General features: G+C 32.2%; 1 protein-coding gene across 2 annotated transcripts; it reads left to right on the top strand.

The window, feature by feature from the left end:
- The first annotated feature begins 1,040 nt into the window (after positions 1 to 1,040).
- Positions 1,041 to 24,469, top strand: LOC141397248 (uncharacterized). Of its 2 annotated transcripts, none has more exons than XM_073973347.1 (4): positions 1,041 to 1,260; positions 21,369 to 21,947; positions 22,028 to 22,294; positions 23,973 to 24,469. In XM_073973347.1, exons 2-4 carry the CDS (start codon positions 21,398 to 21,400, stop codon positions 24,467 to 24,469), a joined length of 1,314 nt encoding a protein of 437 aa, XP_073829448.1. In that variant the 5' UTR covers positions 1,041 to 1,260; positions 21,369 to 21,397. The 2 variants fall into 2 exon arrangements, with proteins under 2 accessions (XP_073829448.1, XP_073829449.1); XM_073973348.1 differs by lacking the exon at positions 1,041 to 1,260 and adding an exon at positions 2,108 to 2,210.
- Positions 24,470 to 24,527: the final 58 nt, after the last annotated feature.

Here is a 24,527-nt window from a genome sequence, read left to right as displayed (position 1 = left end):
GCAAGTAAACCATTGACCAGAGATATGCAGATCGACACCTACCACCTTTTTGTCGATTATAAAGCAGCCTTCGGCAGCCCGTTACGTTAAAAGGTATTCCAAGCCATGTCTGAATTTGGTTTCCCCGCAAAGCTCATTCGCCTTTGTAAAATGACTCTAACTGACACAAGATCTTCAGTTAAAATAGGAAAGAACCTCTCCGAAGAGTTTTGTGCCAAAAGAGGTTTCAGGCAAGGAAACAGCCTTTCGTGTGATCTTTTCAACATCCTGCTAGAAAAGGTTATACGAGAGGCAAACGTCAAAAGAAGTGGCACAATCTGCACCAATAGCCACATTTTACTTGCTTATGCTGATGATATAGACATCATTGGACGATCAGTAAAGGAAGTAACCGATACCGTTATGAAGGTCGAAGGAGAATCTGCTAAAGTGGGTCTGGCGGTAAACGGCGAGAAGACCAAGCTGATGGTGTCGACGCGCAATGCGTCCATTGAGATCGGACCAACTGTTGAAGTTGGTTCCCATAACTTTGAGGTAGAAAAAGACTTCGTATACCTCGGCCCCGCCGTAAACGCAACAAACGACATCAGTTGTGAAATAAAAAGAATTGTGTTGGCCAACAGATCCTACTTTTGCTTAAGTAATCACTTTAAAAACAAAGCCGTGCTGATGTATGGTTCCGAAGCCTGGGTACTTTTGCAAGCAGATAAGGCAGTGCTTGGCGTGTTTGAGAGAAAAATTCTTCGAAAGGTCTACGGACCAATCTGCGTTGACGGTGAATATCGACGTCGTATGAACCACGAGCTGTATCTGCTATACAACGAAATCAATATAAGCTTTGTTCCAGAACTAAAAAGTTTTTACAACTTTTACGACTTTTACCCGAATAAACGTTCCCGTATACGAAAAAGTTGTAAAATATTCACTTCTCTTTAAACAAAAATGGCGTTCTCTTTTTTACGAATTTTACTATTAAAAGTACGGGAACGAAGCTATAGTTAAACGTGTCGAGATGCAGCGATTGCGTTGGCTAGGCCATATAATAAGAATGAGCGATGATGTACCCGCTAAAAAAGCATATATATACGAGCCACATGGCGGTGCACGCAGAATTGGCAGGCCAAAGAATAGATGGCGCAAACAAGTGGATGAGGAGATGACAAGGCGCGGTATTCCAGAAAGCGAAGCACTAAACAGAGAGAATTGGAGATATTTTCTTAGTTCGGTCTATGGAATAAATGTTCTGTAATGGGCCAGTAAGTAAGTATTGTATTGATTGTTGACAACACTTGCTTCTATCTGTTAATTATTGTACCATGCATTGACTCCATCAAACCACCTTGCCATGGATTCCTATTTCGGGTAGAAAATATTTCAATGGAATCTGGCAACTCTTTAAGTACCATTTAACGTCCGCATGTTCCGTTTACAAATTGTTATGCGACTTTAATGGAGTTATGCATTGAATATGTATTGTCTTTTGTGCGCACCTTTGTTTGCTTGCTCATCGGCTTCTGGCATAGCCTCCGCATGCATAGCAGGTAAGACGGTCAAGTTCCAAATTAAAGACTGATGAGGCATAGACGCACCACCTGTTGGAACGTGCCTATACGACAACCGTTACTGGGGAATGTTAATGTTGGTCTAATCTGCAGGGTAGCTATGACTAAAACAAAAAAGAAAGAAAAGAAATTCAACATCAAGCTAGCTGTCAAACATGTTGGCAGAGAAAACTTGCTATAGAGATCAAGGTAATTCCCATTGCGCATGTGTGACCATAGTGAAATACACTTTTGGTTGGTTTGATGGTAGGGTATTGTATGTTGCGTTTGTCTTACAACTTGCGGTGGCTTCTGCTTCTTCTTGTCAGGTGGAAACCTCTGCAACCGCAACCACTTCTTTTTGGCCCACAAAATGTCTTTGACCATCAATATCAGCATTTGATCGCCACAATTCGATTTAGTTTTAATTCTTGACGCGAAGCGTCTTAACGTGTCTTCGCTCACTCGCTCGCCTGCAAATTGAACGCCAAATACAAGAAATCCAATTCCAAAAGTGACTAATAAAGCTAACAAGCTACAAAAAAAGTGAAATTCCCATTTCAAAGTCAACGGTTATTTAGTTCATATAACGCTGATCTTTGGCTTTTTTTAACAAAGGCTAAGCGAGCCGTGTGTGTGTTCGTTTGTACGTACGTGCGTGTGTTTTAGGTAAAGAAAATTAACAAATCTTAAATCTCAAAATGAAAAAAAAAAACAAATAAAAAGAAAAGATGACTCTATGAATGGATAAATGAAAAACAATAACAACAAATAACTTACATAATAGCTGACTTTCTTTTACCACAAAAAAAAAAAAAAACAAAGATCTTGTAAAACCAATTTTGAAGACTGCATTTACACGAGATACGTGATGTGGGTATCATCTCACTTATCTCATATCAACGGATCATCCTGATGTTCACTTGAAATGTTCACAAATGCCAATTGTTGTATGGAATGATGATGACAAGTTCCGGTTTCTAAGAAAATTTTATTGTTACATAAAAAGAATGTGGGTCGTCTCTATGTTAAGTGAAGACCTTCTCAAGTTTGTCTTGATTGTATCCATCCACTTGGTCCAGTCATGATAACCGGTTGCGATTAAGTGAAAATTTTTGTTTTGTTTGCATTTCATTTTTTTGTGGAATTATTGTGGTTAGATGGATGACCAGTTAGTTGGTCATTGACTGAAGGCCACCACTTTGTTATGAGTGTGTAATATTTTTTTTTTTTTGTGAAATTGTGTCACTTTGTTTGGAAACATTTGAGAAACTTCGAGACCTTCATGGCATGAACCTTTTTTGGAGGTAGCGAAATAATGAAAGTTTTAGTTTCTACATTAAAGAAAATAGCTTTGAAGGTGATATTCTTTTTTTATGATTGTGGTATTTGTCATAAAGAAAAACAAGACCGGATACAGATTGACTATGGAAATGAAAATATTTCAGAGAGCAGCAATATATACCTTTAAACAGGATCTCTGAGTTCTGTTCAGAAAATCAAGTCGCTATTTCCATATGAAACCTACAGAGCCTCTTTAGATCGTTAAGAGTTATTTGGATAATAGTTGTGGTAATTTGAAGGAGGATACACAAAGGTTGGCGGGAGGAGAATAAGGAATTGGCTAGTCAAAATTCGAATTGGATTTCTCACTGCCTTATATTCTTTCATGAGAAGGGACTTGAGTAAGAATGCTGTGTGGCTTATGTATCTCCGCCTTAAAAGCCTCGGTATATACACAGCAAAATAGTGAACGATTGTCTTTTACCAGAAATAATTTAAGGGATTTTTGGCAAAAGAATAAAGATTTTCCCTGCTCAAGTCGAACTCGATTGTCTTTCTTCTTTTAGTTTTTTACCATGTAAAAACGCCAATTGTGGGTATTTTCACAAGTAATGAAGAGCGGTTGGTTTCTTGCTACCAGCCTCGAAATATTTCAATAGTGGGAATATTTCCCTCAAGATTCATCCACAAGGAATAATGGAATGGAAGAAGAGGAAAGAAAATGCGATGTATTAGAGGTTTGCTTACCAAGGACAAGCGTATTGGTTGATGCTCAGTTAATAAGTGTTTATTAAAAGAAAAGGTATAATGTAACGGAGAGAGAATGAGAGCATACAAAACACAATTCTGAGCAGAATTAGGGATGCCCAATGCAAATATTTCGGAACATAGAAAAATATAAATAGGGCTGCCAGTTGGGGAAATCCGGCTTGAACACAGTGAAAGACTTATTAGGGCGAAACCTATAACTTTGCGTGTTGCGTGTGCGTTCAAAAATACAAAAGCAAAATACATGTATTTTAAATTTAAATACAAGCATTAAATTTAGTCGTTTATGTACCCAAGTCTATATAGCTTGACAACTAAAAATTTTAAGGCCTGGCTTAAGTTATTTCTGGCAAAATAATAAAGAACGGCCGAGACAAATTCGAACTTGTTTGCCGTTTTCCATTTAGTCTTCTTCCAGAATTAACGTAAGCAAGATAGCCACCCGCTTATGTACCTAGGCCATTATTGTCATAGGATTTTCAATAAAAACTCCTGGTGAAGTTGGAAAAACCCCCGAAACGTTGAGTAAAAAAATAAATAAATTAGTTATTACACCCTCAGCATTTAAGGCCTGGGTACAAAAGTTACCTCGCCTGATTGCCTTGCTTGCTGCTGATAAAAGAATAAAAAGGAAAAAGGCAACCCAGTTCGAAATTTGTTCGGCCTTCTTTATTCTTTTATTTTTATTATATCAGAAATGAAGCATGAAAGCAAGGCAATCAGGCGAGGCAGCTTATGTACCCAGGCCTTTATGCTAACGAGGGTATATACACTTTCATACGGGCAAAATGTGCTTCATCGAAATAATGGTTTTAGACCCCAAGTATGTTTGGACGAAATGTGTTTCAGACAATTTGGAGTTGATTTAGCTCCTTCCTTCCGTCCGTTCGTCTGTCTGGCTGGCTGGAGCACACGATAACACTCGAACGGACTAACCGATTAGGACCAATATTTGGTTTTCGTTCTATTTTGTCCAAACTTAGTTTAAGTTCGAAGATGGGTTATATCGGTCCACTCCTTCGGATTCCCCCCCCCACTCCCCATTCGAAAATGTTCGGAAAATTTGTACGCACTATAACTCTTGAAGGGAGTAACCGGTTTGGTCCTTTGCACATAGTGAAATTTATACCAGACTTAGATGAGGTTCCAATATGGACTCAATCGGTCCATTCCATCGGGTACCTTCCAAACAAAATTTCGGAAAAGTTCAGTTTAGGACTTGTTCTTGAATCGCTTTGATTTTTGTTGTAAAAACTTGTCTTCACTGCCCCCTTAAAAATTAAAAAAATTAAAAATATAATTTTCACATTGAGAGTTAATGACTTGAAGCTCCTCCTTGAAATTCAATCATCACTTTTAACTTTAAGTTAACCGGAACGCTATAAATCTGTTCGGTAAATCCAAACTATAACACAAATTTTCTACAAAAGTGGTGTCTTAGACATGCCGTTCGAACTCGGCGATAAACTGTAGGTCACATATCATTGAGCTAATATGAATCGGGGTGCACTCATTGATATGAGAGAAGTCTCCCTTCTCCCTTATGGGATGTTTGTGGAACAATTATATATACATCAGGTTCAAATATGGACTATATTTGTCCACTGCTTCGGGTACCTATTACACACAATTTCGAATAAGTTTACTTTAAGACCTGCTCTCGAATCACTTTGGTTTTTGTTGAAGCAACATGCATTCGCTGCCTTTCAGGGGCAAGTCTAACTTCTTGAGAAACACCCCGAAAGGTGTAAAAAACCCCTATGGCACCATATGTAGTGGCTGGAGAGCACGATAAGTCTCGAACTGATTTGGTTCAAAATTTGGCCTTCGTCATCTTTTGTCTAAACTTAGTTTCAATTCGAAGATGGGAAATACCGGTCCACAACTTTCGGTACTTCCCCGACCGCCCCTCCCCCAATATTTAAAAAAAGTCACATAATTGGTATGTACGATATCTCTAGAACGGGGCAATCAATTTGGTCCAAACTTTGGATCTCCTAATATTTTGTCCAAATTTCGTTTAAATTCTAAAATGACCCATATCGGTCCTCTCCTTAGGATACTTCCCCCACAAAAGTTCAACATTTGTGTCCAAGTGCATTTTAGGGTCTGTTCGAAAATCCTTTGAAAATGCATACCGATGCGATACAGCAATATTATGTTTTCCGTGGACAAGTCCATGATTCCTGGCATACGGGTCCAAAAGTTATACGATGATCCACTGAAATGACTAGTGGGCGCAATATCTATCGAAAACATATGACTTCCAAAATAACATCCAATTCGATAATGGACTATGTCGGTCATTCCTTTAAGTACCTCCTCCGCAACACTTTTGAACTTTTATCCTAATCTACATTTTTGTCGGCAAGTTCAAATGTAAAAAAAGTGTTTTTATTCACATGGGCTGAGGATATATCTCTTTTTATATGTTAAATGACCTTCAAGTTGTCTTATGTACGTAGACATGTTAAGGGCCTTCTTTGTATTTTATAACTTCGCTTGTCTACAGAAAACCTGGACAATATCCTTTATCGAAAGAAGACCTCGAAAATGTCTATTATTGACATAAAAGGTATTACTTGGTATTTACACAAGATAGACTGTCTGTAAATACAACTCTGATTTACTAATACATACAAACATTTGGCTAGTTGCCTCGACACTGTCTGGTAATATTCGTAGACAGTAAACATGGACATTTTTTAATAAATGAAACCAAAACTATTTTAAATATAAAAAAAAACAAAAAAAAAAAACAACAACAACAGGACTGGGATAAAACAAAACAAAAAAAAAAAATATGTAATCGGAAAACAAATAGAAATCGATGATTTTCATTCATAATTTTACAACTGTTTTTACAGTTGTCGGGACGCCTACGTCACACAGGCAAGTTTGGGGTTTTTGATAACCAATACATGAAGTCAACTGCCCTGTCATGTGTAAACGTGGGTTCGGCTCTAGCAAATTGGCAGATCCTATTTTCTTTTACCCTCGACAGCTCGACATATGTTGGATCCATCATCGTATGACAGCAGTAGACTAGGATATCATGGTTGCAACGAGTAACTGGGAATCAAGGTTCGATTTCGCAAAAGAAGCCTGTTAATCGAGTTACTTCCTAAGCAAAATTCTTGTTTATAGATACCTATAAGAAAATAGGATTAGCTCAGTACCTTTTAAATTGTCTTCAGGTTATGTAAGATCTTGAGAAGGTCTTTTGTCTTTGGGTTTCCTTCCTTTCCGTGGTTTGTTGCTTTCAGAAAACATTGGAAAGGATTGCTTTGTAAGATTAACCTTCAAAAGATATTTTATAGGAGAAAGTTTCATTAGTCTAAAACCAAATTATATTTGAGCGTTAATATGATTATACTCCAGATATGACTAAGCCCTTGATCACATACAGATCCTATAGTCTTTTATCTACGACAGATCTTTCTCATGCCAGTAGTGCGATTCTCTGACTCTTTTTGAGTTCCGAAAAATCGGGTACTTTTTATTGGTCGCTAACTTACCGAATAATATCGTTAAGTACCGAAATGATTAGCCTTTTTATTTTACCGATTTTTGTCGGTAACTCAAAAAATGTGCTAGAGAATCGCACTACAGACCTGTCAACGTTTGATAGTAGTACCTAGGGTACCATGGTTGCAACGAGTAACTGCGAATCAAGATTCGATTTCGCAAAAGAAGCCCGAAAAGTGACTTCTGTCCCAAGCAGGATTCTTGTTTATACGTACCTATGAAAATAAGCCAATAGATTCAGCAGATCACCTTTAAAATATCTTAAGTCTATGTAAGACCTTGATAAAGTCTATATGTCTCCTTTTTTGCTTATAGAAAACATTCTAAATGGCGTCTTTCTGAGGATAACCTTACTTGTTGGTGAGAGAGGGTGTTGAAAGGCAAAGGGTTACCATATGCCTCACCTCTCTTACCATCAAACTGACAATTGCTGCAAGGAAAATTGCCTAATGTAAATATGGACAAAGGGGATGTGGATACCATTGCATCACGGTGGCAATTGTGTTAAAACCAATCTATATTTGATCGTTTATATTATTGTACTCTAGATAACTTGCAGTTCGTATGTGTCTTGTATGAACTGACTGTAGCAGTATTTAGGACATCAGGGTTGCAGCGCAAAAGGGTCTTCCGTCTTCAAAGGTCGTCTGTGTATAGAAGACCTTTAAGAGGTCTTCTGTGTATAGATGATCTTCAATAGGTCTTCTTTCTATAGCAGACCTTCAAAATGTCATTTGTCTATAGAACCCTTTAAAAGGTCTTTTGGAACGTCTTCTCTACAAAGAAAACCTTTGGAAGGTCTTCTGCCCGTAAAAAGACCTTTAAAAGGTGTTCTGTATATAGAAGGAAAGGAAACAGTCCTCTATGGACAGAACACATTTTAAAGGTATAATGTGTTATAATCATCTCTTCGATAGTCGTGCTACTATGACACATACAACCTTAAAAATGTCTTATGTGCATAGAGGACTATTTGAAAGTGGTCTGTGTATATAAGGCTCCTAAGAGGTCTTCTGTCCAAAGGAGACCTTGGGAACATAGAACACCTTTAAAAAGTTATCTATCTACAGAAGATCTTTAAATGGTATTTTGTCTATAGAAGGCCTTTTAAAAGGTCTACCGTCTATAACAGACTTTCAAAAGGTCTTCTGACCATATAACAGCGTTGGAAGGCCATCTGCCTATAGAAGACCTTTAAAAAGTCATCGGTCTATAGTTTATAGTAGACCTTCAAAAGGCCTTCAAAACGACTTCTAACAATAGAAGACCTTGTGAGGTTTGTCTATAGGAGCCCTTTACGAGGTCTTCTTTCTATAGGAGACCTGTAAAAGGTCATCTGTCTGTAGAAGGCATTTAAAGGGTCATCTGTCTATAGAAGGCCTTTAAAAGGTCTTCTGTCTATAGAAGAAGGTACTCTGTCCATAGAAAACCGTTATAAAGTGACTGTCTATAGAAGACCTTTAATAGGTCTTTTGTTTATGGAAGACCTTCAATGCGACTTCTATCTATAAAAGACCTTGTAAGCGCTCCCGTCCAAAAAATACATAGAACTTCGACGGTTTGTTATTTCCCTCATAGAACGATATCGTCGGATTTTCGGCATTTTCTAAACGTAAGAAGCACTTCGATTTGATATTTAGGTTCCGTTTTGGGTATAAAACATTACTGGAAAGAAGAATTGTGGGTATAGGTCCACGTTTTCTTATAGCCCCCCTATAGAAAGGTTCCTACCGATTTTGGGAATTTTGAAGGTGTTAGCCAAATCACTCACTCCACGACTTTATATAGCCCCCATAGAACTTACCTACAGATTTTCGGTGTTTTTACGGTTGTGGCCTCAATATTTTCCAGAAATGGCAGGAATGGTACCTCCTGATTTTCGGTATTTTAAAGGTTGTGACCTAAATATCCCACCGAAATGACTGAAATTTGGTAGTTAGTTTCCGTTGAGGGTATACAACTTTCCACCTGAAGTTTGTCGGTATAGGTCCACGCCCTAGGACGATATCTTCCAATATACGGTGTTTTCGGAATTCACTTCAATATAGTTCGCGGTGGAGGGTATAAAAAGTTCATGCTTTTCCTACTTGTTTAAGTTTCAGCCACCTCATCCCACCGAAATGTTTGAAATATTTTATGGTAGAGGGTATAAAAAGTTCGGTCGAACTTAACTCTTTTATTTGTTATTTATTGCTTTTACTCTAAATCGTGGCTTCATAATGCCAAGCTTTTGGTCTACAGAAGATCTGAAAAATGTCTTCGGTCTAAAGATAACCATGAGTCCTTAAACTTCTTCCTTTTAAATTACCTTCAGATGATCCTCCCTTTATAGAAGAACTTTAAATGATGTTCTGCCAACTCCCGTCAAGTATTTTTCTAGCCCGCTTTCACCGGTATCCTTTTTATGTAGGCTGTATTTTTTGGGACAGGAGTGGTTTTGTTTTTGAACTGGTTTCCCAATCTAAAACTAAGGACGTACCAATTTGGTTCAAAGTTTTCACTTTGTTAGAGTTTTTCCAAATTTACAGCGAAGGTGGAGGGGTAGAGTTCAAATATTTCTCAAATATTTCCACCAGCTTGGAAAATCACGTTACTGAAAAATATTTTTTTTTAAATCCACGTTCTTGAACATTATTTTTTTAAAATCCACGTTGTTGAACATTATTTTTTTTAAATCAACGTTCTTGAACATTATTTTTTTAAAATCCACGTTGTTGAACACTATTTTTTTAAAATCCACGTTCTCAAAAAATATTTTTTTAAAATCCACGTTTTTGAAAAATATTTTTTAAAATCCACGTTTTTGAAAAATATTTTTTTTTTAAAAATCCATGTTCTTGAAAAATGTTTTTTTAAAATCAACGTTTTTGAAAAATATTTTTTTTTTTAAAAATCCAGGTTCTTGAAAAATGTTTTTTTAAAAATCCACGTTCTTGAAAAATATGTTTTAAAAAATCCACGTGCTTAAAAAATATTTGTTAAAAATCCATGCGCTTAAAAATAGTTCTTAAAAAATGCACGTGTCTGAATTTGTTTTAAATGCACAAACTTGAAAAATATGTTTTAAAAAATCCACGTGCTTGAAAAATATTTTTTTAAAAATGCAAGGGCTTGAAAAATATGTTTAAAAAATACAAAGCTTGAAAAATATTTTTTTTTTTTTAAATGCAAGGTCTTGAAAATATTTTTCAAAAAAATACAAAGGCTTTACAAATATTTTTGTAAAAATCCACGTGATTTTCCAAATTTACAGCGAAGGTGGAGGGGTCGATATCACTCCAACGTGAGTTCAAATATTTTGGAATATCTAAGTTTAGATCTCCTCACGGATAAAATTTTATGAATAACTGTTTCTTGTGGGTCTTATCAAAAATTGGCATAGGTCAATATTTGTGGTATAGTCCCGGTACAATTTATTTAGCCGTGTCCGTTCGTCTGTCTGTCCGGCTGGCTGGAGGGCACTATAACGGAAAAACCTATTTGGTCCATAAATTGGATCTGGTAATATTTGTCTAAACTTAGTTTAAGTTCGAAGATGGACCATATCAGTCCATTTCTTCTAGTACCTCCCTCACAATAGTTCAAAATTTTTCGCCAAAATTATGGTCACGTCAACTCTCGAACGCAGTAACCGATTGGATCTAAATTTTGCATGTCGTAATATTTTCTCTCTCTTCTAATTTTTGTCTACTCCTTCTACTGTACATTTTTTTTTTGCGGACAAGTCCATATTTCCTGAGATAATGCCCCATGAGCTCTAATTAATTCTGCCGGAACACAATGGTTCAGGAATCGATTTTCCTGGCCAAAAATCACAATTTTTTTTGTCAAAGATATTTAATTTCTACATGGGATTCGATAGTTCCCCATTTTTGGGAAATACGTAATTTTTGCAAATTTCTGGAGAAAGACGTAGCTATTTCTCGGAAACTATAGCAGATGGCTGAAATTTGTTATTAAGTCTTCTTTCAGTAGCGGACAGGCGTGTATTACATAATATTTAGCAACTAATTTAAAAGGAATTCCATTTTTACCCTGGGCATAATATCACATAATCGAAATGATTATTGATGACAAACATTCAATATCATATTTCAATATTTCACATAATGCCTTAGGTTATCATAATTACAGCAGCATGTTTGCCTTAGGATTAAATTCCACACTTATGTAACAAACTAACAAAATGACATAATTTATACAAAGTTATGAATGTGTATGTGTGTGGGATTGTTACAAATGATGTTGAAAATGTGCTGCAGATAATCTTGAAAACGAAACAATAATTAAGAGTTAAAACATTTATCATTTCATCTTTGAAATCAATTTAAAAAAATACCGGTAAATTTAAATAATTTATTACGGAAATATGCATGAACTTCGTACACAATTAATTGTTACAACGCAATTTAAAATATTTCATTTGGTTTTGGAATTTCTTAGTTTTGTCATCCAACCCCCAATCTCATTTACCGGCATCAGCATCACTCGCCGCCATGGCCATCACCACGTGAATGAAAGAAACACTTTCTATTTTCTTTAACTATTATTTATTAATGAATGCTAATTTTTGTGAAATCGTTATAACAATTTTAACAATATCGGAAATATGCATTTGTTTAAATAATATTCACACATAATAAAAAAAATATTTTGTTTAATAAAACCGACCGACAATCTGTTTCGTAATAATCTCTCGTGGGCCATAATGAATGCTAAATAGAAGGAGAGATTTATGTTTTGTTTATTTTTGTTTTGAAATATTTTTTTATTTTTAAATTCGTTATTTAACCATTTTTAAAAAGGTGATTTATTTGACTGTTATTAATTAATTTTAGGGGGAAATATTGAATAAAATAAATTGCTTAATTTTTGATTTAATTTTAAATTTATTTTTAACATGAATTTTATCATTTTTAATTTATAACTAAAAATGATAAAATTGATGTTAAAAATAAATTTAAAATTAAATCAAAAATTAAGTAATTATTTTCTTCAATATTTTTCCAAAAATTAATTAATAATTTATTTTGAGCTGCACCAATTTTGAAAGTTAATTTTTTTAGGACAAATTACAAAAAAAAAAGCTTTGAGAAAAATGGCTTTACATTTTTGTATTACTTAAAAAATAAAAAATCCATAAGCAGCATAGACTCCACCAATCATGAGAACGATAAACTCTTATCTTAGGTCTGGACTCTTTAATATTAGGGACGTTCCTGCCGTTTGTTCTTTTAGCGATTTTTTGTGGAGAATTTCTTATTTATCCAATTTTTAAACACATAACTTTTGACACCTGTAACATGCTTCTCAATATGACCCAATTTTCTTTTAAATTGTATTTTCTTTTTGTCGCTTTAACACCTATTAATGTAGACGTTTTTTGTCCTATGAATTTCATGAAAACTCTTCCCACCCATTTTTTTCTAACAAAATATGATAGCAATATTCATTTTTATTGCCTTTTAGCAAATCAACAAATAACAAGAACAACAAAAAGGTAAACTCAAACCAGTCAATAACATTTAAATTGTCTTCTTTATGTTGCTACCAGCTGTCATCAATCGCCTTTAATGTTTGTTTGCCTAAGAGGCATATCTGTCTGTCAATTATTGCTTTTTTTTGTATGGAGCCCAGAAAACACAGTTACAAAGAAAAAAGAACATGACAATGGCAGCACACTGTGGTAATAGAAACTGTATCCATACAGTAAAATTGAAATAAATGCACCAAATAAAAAAGTCTGTTATGCCAAAGACAAAACCTCAGCCTGTGACGTAAAGCATAGAAACAACCAGATTTTTTAGTCCTGGCGTGTAAAAAATTTATAGAATTTAAATGAAGGATTTCTGATAATACCATGATTTCTATATTCTTCAGAAAAAATAAACGTTTAAAAAATCCATGTTATTAGCACTTGAGATGCTTGAAAAAATATTCTTTAATGGTTCTTGTTAGAGTTGTGCCAATGAACTATATTGAACGGCCTAGTTCACTATCTAATTCAATGGACACTGGTCGTTTGTATGAACAAACTTCGTGTACTTAATATCACACGTTAGTTTGTATGACGTTACTCATACGTTTTTGAACTAGGACAGTGATCTAGGTCGTTGAATTGCCCAACTCCAGTTCTTCTGCTTGCAAAGTATTCTTTTAAAATCCCGGTTTATGCTCTGGGGTTCTTAAAAAATCCACGATTATGGATCTTAGGCTGCTTGAAAAATATTTTTTAAAAAATCCACGGGCTTGAAAAATATTTTTTTAAAAAAATCCAGGGGCTTGAAAAATATTTAAAAAAAATCCACGGGCTTGAAAAATATTTTTTAAAAAATCCACGCTTATGGATCTTGGGGTGCTTGAAAAATATTTTTTAAAAAATCCATGCTTATGGATCCTGGGGTGCTTGAAAAATATTTTTTAAAAAATCCACGCTTATGGATCTTGGGGTGCTTGAAAAATATTTTTTAAAAAATCCACGCTTATGGATCTTGGGGTGCTTGAAAAATATTTTTTTAAAAAATCCACGCTTATGGATCTTGGGGTGCTTGAAAAATATTTTTTAAAAAATCCACGCTTATGGATCTTGGGGTGCTTGAAAAATATTTTTTAAAAAATCCACGCTTATGGATCTTGGGGTGCTTGAAAAATATTTTTTAAAAAATCCACGCTTATGGATCTTGGGGTGCTTGAAAAATATTTTTTAAAAAATCCACGCTTATGGATCTTGGGGTGCTTGAAAAATATTTTTTTAAAAATCCACGTTTATGGATCTTGGGGTGCTTGAAAAATATTTTTTAAAAAATCCAGGTTTATGGATCTTGGGGTGCTTAAAAAATATTTTTTAAAAAATCCACGTTTATGGATCTTGGGGTGCTTGAAAAATATTTTTTAAAAAATCCACGTTTATGAATCTTGGGGTGCTTGAAAAACATTTTTTAAAAAATCCACGTTTATGGATCTTGGGGTGCTTGAAAAATATTTTTTAAAAAATCCACGTTTATGAATCTTGGGGTGCTTGAAAAATATTTTTTAAAAAATCCACGCTTATGGATCTTGGGGTGCTTGAAAAACATTTTTTAAAAAATCCACGCTTATGGATCTTGGGGTGCTTGAAAAACATTTTTTAAAAAATCCACGTTTATGGATCTTGGGGTGCTTGAAAAATATTTTTTAAAAAATCCACGTTTATGAATCTTGGGGTGCTTGAAAAATATTTTTTAAAAAATCCACGCTTATGGATCTTGGGGTGCTTGAAAAATATTTTTTAAAAAATCCACGCTTATGGATCTTGGGGTGCTTGAAAAATATTTTTTAAAAAATCCACGCTTATGGATCTTGGGGTGCTTGAAAAATATTTTTTTAAAAATCCACGTTTATGGATCTTGGGGTGCTTGAAAAATATTTTTTAAAAAATCCAGGTTTATGGATCTTGGGGTGCTTAAAAAATATTTTTTAAAAAATCCACGTTTATGGATCTTGGGGTGCTTGAAAAATATTTTTTAAAAAATCCACGTTTATGAATCTTGGGGTGCTTGAAAAATATTTTTTAAAAAATCCACGTTTATGGATCTTGGGGTGCTTGAAAAATATTTTTTAAAAATTCCACGTTTATGGATCTTGGGGTGCTTGAAAAATATTTTTTAAAAAATCCACGTTTATGGATCTTGGGGTGCTTGAAAAACATTTTTTAAAAAATCCACGTTTATGGATCTTGGAGTGCTTAAAAAATATTTTTTTAAAAAATCAACGTTTATGGATCTTGGGCTTGATCCACGGGCTTGAAAAATATTTTTTAAAAAACCCACGGGGTTGAAAAATATTTTTTAAAAAATCCACGGGCTTGAAAAATATGTTTTAAAAAATCCACGGGCTTGAAAAATATTTTTTAAAAATGCAAGTGCTATAAAAATACTTTTTAAAAAATCCACGCGTTTAAAAAATATGTTTTAAAAATGTACGTGCTTGAAATATAATTTTTAAAAAATCCACGTTGTTGAAAAATATTTTTTAAAAAATCCACGTTGTTGAAAAATATTTTTTAAGAAATCCATTGCTTGAAAAATATTTTTTAAAAATTGTATTTGCTTGAAAAATGTTTTTTAAAAAATGTATGTGAATGAAAATTTTTTTTCTAAAAAATCCAAGTACACTAAAAATTTTTTGAAAAATATTTTTAAAAAAATCTACGGGCTTGAAAAATATTTTTTAAGAAATCCAAGGGCTTCTAAAATATTTTTTTAAAAAAATCCACGTGCTTGAAAAATATTTTTTAAAAAATCCACTTGCTTGAAAATATTTTTTTAAAAAATCCACGTGCTTGAAAAATATTTTTTAAAAAATCCACGTGCTTGAAAAATATTTTTTAAAAAACCCAAGAGCTCGAAAAATTATTTTTTAAAAAAATCCACGTGCTGGAAAAATATTTTTAAAAAAATCCACGTGCTGGAAAAATATTTTTTAAAAAACCCACGAGCTCGAAAAATTATTTTTTAAAAAATCCACTTGCTTGAAAAATATTTTTTTTAAAAAATCCACGTGCTTGAAAAATATTTTTTAAAAAATCCACGTGCGCGAAAATTTTTTTTTAAAAAATCCACGTGCTTGAAAAATATTTTTTAAAAAATCCACGTGTTTGAAAAATATTTTTTAAAAAAACACACGTGCTGGAAAAATATTTTTTAAAAAACCCACGAGCTCGAAAAATTATTTTTTAAAAAATCAACGTGCTTGAAAAATATTTTTTAAAAAATCCACGTGCTTGAAAACTATTTTTTAAAAAATCCAAGTACTTCAAAAATATTTTTTAAAAAATCCACGTGCTTGAAAAATATTTTTTAAAAAAATCCCAAGTGTAGAAAAATATTTTTTTTAAAAATCCACCTGCTTGAAAAAATGTTTTTTTTTAAAAAAACCATGCTCTTGAAAAATATTTTTTAAAAAATTCACGCGATTGAAAAATATTTTTTTTAAAAAATCCACGGGCTTGAAAAATATTTTTTAAAAAATCGACGAGCTTGAAAAATATTTTTTTAAAAGATACACTAGCTTGGAAAATATTTTTTAAAAGGTCCACGAGCTTGGAAAATATTTTTTTTAAAAAATCCACGAGCTTGGAAAATATTTTTTAAAAAATCCACGTGCTTGAAAAATATTTTTTAAAAAATCGACGTGCTTGAAAAATATTTTTTAAAAAATCCACGTGCTTGAAAAATATTTTTTAAAAAATCCACGTGCTTGAAAAATATTTTTTAAAAAATCCACGTGCTTGAAAAATATTTTTTAAAAATCCACTTGCTTGAAAAATATTTTTTAAAAAATCCACGTGCTTGAAAAATATTTTTTAAAAAATCCACGTGCTTGAAAAATGTTTTTTTTAATCCACGTGCTTGACAAATATTTTTTAAAAAATCCACGTGAAAAATATTTTTTAAAAACTGCACATGTTAATTTTTTAATTCTTACGTGATAGAGAATACATTGTGGAATTTTAAGCAACATTACACCTGAGACATCATAGATTTAAACAATACTTATTTATTATCACTTTCCTGTACGAATTGCTTTTATCCAATCCATTCCTAATTTTTCCTGCATTATGACATTATTTTATTTGTCTAGTCTTAGACAATAACGTTTGCCATACAAATTTTGTAATTGCACCCAACCTAGGTCTAGAAATTATTTATTATGCCATCGGCATACATAACCATGACCCACTGTAATAAGCCGACAAAAATAATAAAGTTGTGAAAATAATGGAACTCCAAACATGTTCGTCGTTCGCATGTCAACGTTTTTTGCTGTTGTTGTACCCCAACATTGTTGGGTGTCTGTTAACGTAATAACCGACTTACTTCTTTTTCGTTTCTTTGTGGGTTATAGACTTTCTTCCGTTAGTGCTGAAAGCAAAAGCCATGGGTGAAGTGGGAGGAGGGGTTGTGAATGAATGAGGTGCGAAGTATCACCAAAACAAACAAAAGTTAAATTTCACCAACAAAAATGTGTTTTTTTTTTCTTTTTTCGTTTAAAACCAAACATAAAAAACTTACGCATTCTTTGCTTAAACAAGTTTTGTTTTGGTGTGAAGAGATGAAGAGAGAAAAAGATAGGTCACATAGTAAAGGGTAGAGGCTTAGATACTGTCTTGTTGATAGTTGAAGTTTTCAACAAGTTCGGTAGAACATTTTTTGTTCAAGATTTGGGGATTGCATTGAAATGGGAGCTTAAAAAGTGAGTGAAAAAGTTCTGATGGAAAAACTGTTTCCCACCACATATCTTACTTCTTTGGTAACAACTTGGGTCCCCTTCCCCTTCATTTTTTCTGTTTGACGACTAACATGAATATTTAAAACTTTTTTAATGTACTCTAAATTAGGTAACACAAAAATTTGCTTAAGACCTTTTAAAAAAATGTTACGACCGACGTGACAACCATCCATTAGTGATGAGTGGGGGGGCTTCTTCCACATTCTTTCTGGCTCTGTAAATAATTTCACTATCGTTTTGATTTCGAATTTCCATATTTCACATATTTGATTACTTTGAATATGTAAATATTTATTTATTAAGTTATGGATATTGGATTGTTGGTTATTTTTGGATGTTGCTGTTTTTGTTGTTGTCGTAGTCTTTGGTATGTTGAAAAGGTGAAATTTAATATTGAGGTTTCCGTCAGCCAACTTAAATTGATAAAATGCCTGTCAAACCTAATTTGGAACCTTTACGGTATTGACACATTGTTGATTCTTTATTTGGCATAATTTTTGAAGTCAACATTTGGTATTTGATTTTTTTTTGAGGAAGTGATAAAAGTGAAATTTTTTCGGTTTCGGTCAAACTTTGGCAATGGGATTTGGATGGAATGTTGCAAAAGACCTGTTAGGAAGTTGAAAACTTTTTAGCAGAAAATCGAAAAAAACCCGCTTGGAAACTATCTTTAAAAAAATGCAAGGGTTTGTAAAATATTTTTTAAAAAATTCACGGGCTTGGAAAATATTTTTAAAAAATCTGCGAGGTTAGAAAATATTTTTTAAAAAATCCACTAGCTTGGAAAATATTTGTAAAAAAATCCAATAGCTTGGAAAATATTTTTTAAAAAATACACGAGCTGGAAAATATTTTTTAAAAAAATCCACGAGCTTGGAAAATATTTTTTAAGAAATCCAAGAGCTTGAAAAATATTTTTTAAAAAATCTACGAGGTTTGAAAATATTTTTTAAAAAATCCATGTGCTTGGAAAATATTTTTTAAGAAATCCACGAGCTTTGAAAATATTTTTTAAAATATCCACAAGCTTGGAAAATATTTTTTAAAAAATCCACGAGCTTGGAAAATATTTTTTAAAAAATCAACGAGCTTGGAAAATATTTTTTAAAAAATCCACGAGCTTGGAAAATATTTTTTAAAAAATCCACAAGCTTGGAAAATATTTTTTAAAAAATCCACAAGCTTGGAAAATATTTTTTAAAAAATCCACAAGCTTGGAAAATATTTTTTAAAAAATCCATGAGCTTGGAAAATTTTTTAAAACAATCCACGAGTTTGGAAAATATTTGTTAAAAAATCCACGAGCTTGGAAAATATTTGTTAAAAAATCCACGAGCTTGGAAAATATTTTTTAAAAAATCCACGAGCTTGGAAAATATTTTTTAAAAAATCCACGAGCTTGGAAAATATTTTTTAAAAAATCCACAAGCTTGGAAAATATTTTTTAAAAAATCCACGAGCTTGGAAAATATTTTTTAAAAAATCCACGAGCTTGGAAAATATTTTTTAAAAAATCCACGAGCTTGGAAAATATTTTTTAAAAAATCCACGAGCTTGGAAAATATTTTTTAAAAAATCCACGAGCTTGGAAAATATTTTTTTAAAAATATCCACGAGCTTGGAAAATATTTTTTAAAAAATCCACAAGCTTGGAAATTTTTTTTTAAAAAATCCACGAGCTTAGAAAATATTTTTTAAAAAATCCACGAGCTTGGAAAATAATTTTTAAAAAATCCACGAGCTTGGAAAATATTTTTTAAAAAATCCACGGGCTTGGAAAATATTTTTCAAACAATCCACGAGCCTGCAAACTATTTTTTAAAAAATCCACAAGCTTGGAAAATGTTTTTTAAAAAATCCACGAGCCTGGAAAATAATTTTTAAAAAATCCACGAGCTTGGAAAATATTTTTTAAAAAATCCACGGGCTTGGAAAATATTTTTCAAACAATCCACGAGCTTGGAAACTATTTTTTAAAAAATCCACGAGCTTGGAAAATATTTTTTAAAAAAATCCACGAGCTTGGAAAATATTTTTTAAAAAATCCACGAGCTTGGAAAATACTTTTTAAAAAATCCACGAGCTTGGAAAATATTTGTTAAAAAATCCACGAGCTTGGAATATATTTTTTAAAAAATCCACGAGCTTGGAAAATATTTTTTGAAAAATCCACGAGCTTGGAAAATATTTGTTAAAAAGTCCACGAGCTTGGAAAATATTTTTCAAACAATCCACGAGCCTGCAAACTATTTTTTAAAAAATCCACAAGCTTGGAAAATGTTTTTTAAAAAATCCACGAGCCTGGAAAATAATTTTTAAAAAATCCACGAGCTTGGAAAATATTTTTTAAAAAATCCACGGGCTTGGAAAATATTTTTCAAACAATCCACGAGCTTGGAAACTATTTTTTAAAAAATCCACGAGCTTGGAAAATATTTTTTAAAAAAATCCACGAGCTTGGAAAATATTTTTTAAAAAATCCACGAGCTTGGAAAATACTTTTTAAAAAATCCACGAGCTTGGAAAATATTTGTTAAAAAATCCACGAGCTTGGAATATATTTTTTAAAAAATCCACGAGCTTGGAAAATATTTTTTGAAAAATCCACGAGCTTGGAAAATATTTGTTAAAAAGTCCACGAGCTTGGAAAATATTTGTTAATAAATCCACGAGCGTGGAAGATATTTGTTAAAAAATCCACGAGCTCGGAAAATATTTTTTTAAAAAAAATCCACGAGCTGGTAAAATATTTTTTAAAAAATCCGAGCTTGGAAAATATTTTTCTAAAAAATCCACTAGCTTGGAAAATATTTTTTAAAAAATCCACGAGCTTGGAAAATATTTTTCAAAAAATCCACGAGCTTGGAAAATATTTTTCTAAAAAATCCACGAGCTTGGAAAATATTTTTCTAAAAAATCCACTAGCTTGGAAAATATTTTTTAAAAAATCCACGAGCTTGGAAAATATTTTTTAAAAAATCCACGAGCTTGGAAAATATTTTTTAAAAAATCCACGAGCTTGGAAAATATATTTTTTAAAAAATCCACGAGCTTGGAAAATATTTTTTAAAAAATCCACGAGCTTGGAAAATATTTTTTAAGAAATCCATGAGCTTGGAAAATATTTTTTAAGAAATCCACGAGCTTGGAAAATATTTTTTAAGAAATCCACGAGCTTGGAAAATATTTTTTAAAAAATCCACGAGCTTGGAAAATATTATTTAAAAAATCCACGCGCTTGGAAAATATTTTTTAAAAAATACACGAGCTTGGAAAATATTTCTTGAAAATCCTCGAGCTTGGCAAATATTTTTTAAAAAAATCCTCGAGCTTGGAAAATATTTTTTAAAAAAATCCTCGAGCTTGGAAAATATTTTTTAAAAAATCCACGATCTTGGAAAATATTTTTTAAAAAATCCACGAGCTTGGAAAATATTTTTTAAAAAATCCACGAGCTTGGAAAATATTTTTTAAAAAATCCACGAGCTTGGAAAATATTTTTTAAAAAATCCACGAGCTTGAAAAATATTTTTTAAAAAATCCACGAGCTTGGAAAATATTTTTTAAGAAATCCACGAGCTTGGAAAATATTTTTTAAAAAATCCACGAGCTTGGAAAATTTTTTTTAAAAAATCCACGAGCTTGGAAAATATTTTTTAAGAAATCCACGAGCTTGGAAACTATTGTTTAAAAAATCCACGAGCTTGGATTTTTTTTTAATTCCACGAGCTTCGAATTTTTTTTTTAAATTCCACGAGCTTGGAATTTTTTTTTTAAATTCCACGAGCTTGGAAAATATTTTTTAAAAAATCCACGAGCTTGAAAAATATTTTTTTAAAAAATTCATGTGCTTGAAAAATATTTTTTAAAAAAACCACGTACTGGAAAAAATTAAAAAAAATAATTTTAATTAAAATATTCAAAAAAATATGTTTTAAAAATCCTTCTAACCATTTTCCGTTTTCTTTTTTCTTTCAGTTTAAGTTTACCTGCAAGCCGACTACAAAATGAAAACCTCCTTCATCCTCCTGTGCCTAGCGGCTGCGTGCCTGGTTGGCAGCACACAAGCTGCCTCCTACAAACGTGGTGATAAAATCTCTGAACATTTTAAACAATTGGATTTGGCGCCGGAAGAAATTGATCCCGATGTAGCCCCCTTGGATAGTGAAAATGAAGTGATTTTCGATAGTGAAGTGGTGGATCAGGCCGAAGAAGAAGAGGAAGCTGCAGTTGCCGCAGCTGCAGCAATTACCGAAAATACACCTGTTGAAGAAGCCGCCCAATCTGTGGCTACAACAGCTGCTCCTGCTGTAACCACTGCCCCCGTGACTGCTGCCGCCACTGAAGCTCCTGTCAAGGGTGAAGAAGAAAACTCCAATGTTTTGGCCAAATACTGCAAATGTAGTGGCAACCATTGTGATTGCTGTCGTAACTTCAATTTACCCTTCATTCCCATCAAGGGACCCGGTTGTGCCCGCATGAGCTATTTGGGTAATGAAAAAATGGCTGTCAGTTTGAAATATGGCGATTTGACTTTGATTACCAGAACTGTGTCGAGTAAGTTTTGAACAGGGGGACGGACTGCTTTTAAATGAGGGGTACTGATTTTGTTATCTTTTTGTTGTTGTCTTTTTCAGGCAGACGTGCCCGTCCAATTTGTGTTGGATTGCCTGGTGGTTATTCTCAATTCTGTGGCCGCATTTATGGTCTCTCCAAGGCTAGTGAAAACTTCAAGGCCTGTTTAGGTTTTGAATTGCGTGCTGATGATGAAGTTGAGGCTGCTCTCCGTGTGTCCTGCTTCAAATTTGGCTCTGACGGTTTGAAGGTGACCGAAGCCGAACCCTTGCCCAGTGAAGCTGTTAAACAGGAGGAAGATGATGACGATGATATTTTCGGTTTTGGAGGTAAGTAGAGGGGGCAAGTTTTCCTATAAAGATGTCATAAAAAATTTTAATGATGAAATTTTTCTTATGAAAATTTCGTGATAAAATGTTTCCTATAAAAATTTCACGATGACAGTTTTCCTATAAACATTTAATGATGAGATTTTTCCTATAAAAAGTTCATTATGATTTTTTTTCTATAAAAATTACGTTTCATCACGAAATTTTTTCAATAACAATTTCATGATGAAATTTTTTCTATAAAAATTTCATGATGAAATTTTTTCTATAAAAATTTCATGATGAAATTTTTTCTATAAAAATTTCATGATGAAATTTTTTCTATAAAAATTTCATGATGAAATTTTTTCTATAAAAATTTCATGATGAAATTTTTTCTATAAAAGTTTCATTATGAAATTTTTTCTATAGAAATTTCAATTTTTTCTATAGAAATTTCATGATGAAATTTTTTCTATAAAAATTTCATGATGAAATTTTTTCTATAAAAATTTCATGATGAAATTATTTCTATAAAAATTTCATGATGAAATTATTTCTATTAAAATTTCATGATGACATTTTTTCTATTAAAATTTCATGATGACATTTTTTCTATTAAAATTTCATGATGACATTTTTTCTATTAAAATTTCAAGATGAAATTTTTTCTATAAAAATTTCATGATGAAATTTTTTCTATAAAAGTTTCATTATGAAATTTTTTCTATAGAAATTTCAATTTTTTCTATAGAAATTTCATGATGAAATTTTTTCTATAAAAATTTCATGATGAAATTTTTTCTATAAAAATTTCATGATGAAATTTTTTCTATAAAAATTTCATGATGAAATTTTTTCTATAAAAATTTCATGATGAAATTTTTTCTATAAAAATTTCATGATGAAATTTTTTCTATAAAAATTTCATGATGAAATTTTTTCTATAAAAATTTCATCATGAAATTTTTTCTATAAAAATTTCATGATGAAATTTTTTCTATAAAAATTTCATGATGAAATTTTTTCTATAAAAATTTCATGATGAAATTTTTTCTGTAAAAAGTTCATGATGAAATTTTTTCTATAAAAATTTCATGATGAAATTTTTTCTATAAAAATTTCATGATGAAATTTTTTGTATAAAAATTTCATGATGAAATTTTTTCTATAAAAATTTCATGATGAAATTTTTTTTTATAAAAATTTCATAAATAAAAATTTCATGATAAAATTTTTTCTATAAAAATTTCATGATAAAAAATTTTCTATAAAAATTTCATTATGAAAATTTTCCTATAAAAATTTCATGTTGAATTTTTTTCTATAAAAATTTCATGTTGAATTTTTTTCTATAAAAATTTCATGATGAAATTTCTCCTATAAAAATTTCACGATACAATTTATAGGAAAAATTAAAATTTTCTTGATGATATTTTCCTAAAAAATTTTATGATGAAATATTTCCTATAAAAATTCCATGATGAAATTTTTCTCATAAAAATTTCATGATGAAAAATTTCCTATAAAAATTTCATGATGAAATTTCTCCTATAAAATTTTTTCTCTGAAAATTTCTTGGTGAAATTTTTCCTAAAAAATCCATAATGAAATTGTTCCTATAAAAATTTAATAATGTAATTTTTCCTATAAATATTAAAAAATATTCACGAATTATTTTACCATATTTTTTTTGCAGCTGGTGACGATGACGAAGATGATTACGACGATGACACCGAAGATGCCGAAGACGAAGAAGCCGATGATGATGAGGATACTGATGCTGATTATGCCGATGATGATGATACCGAAGCCCCAGCTGATGCCGATTATGGTGGCTTCAGTTTAGCTGGCCTTTTGGATGAATTGGCCGATGACGATGATGAAGATGAGGTCAAACCTGTAGCTCCTGCCACAGCCGCTCCTGTTGATGCCACACGTACCGCTGATGCTGCCCAAAGTAAAGATGAAAAGGGTACCGAAGCCGCTGCTGCTCCAGCAACTGAAATGATGGATGAGGCAGCAGCTGCTGCCACATTGGCTGATACTTTGGCTCCAGCCACAGAGAGCACAACTGCCGCAAAAACGAAAAAAGCCAAGAAAGCTAAGAAGAACAAGAAAAAGAAGGCTGCCGATACTGAAGGTGGTGACTTTGCCTATGAACTTTTGAATGGCCTTTTGGATTTTTTCAACTAAGCCTGCAACCTGAGGTTGCAGGCATGTTAGGGAATAGTGTAAATACAGTCTTTTGATT

This window comes from Musca autumnalis, unplaced genomic scaffold (assembly GCF_047663935.1).
Source record: "Musca autumnalis isolate F117 unplaced genomic scaffold, ASM4766393v1 scaffold_3, whole genome shotgun sequence".
Lineage (NCBI taxonomy): Eukaryota > Metazoa > Arthropoda > Insecta > Diptera > Muscidae > Musca > Musca autumnalis.
Note: the sequence above shows the minus strand (reverse complement) of the source record. Positions and strands in the feature narration are given on the sequence as shown.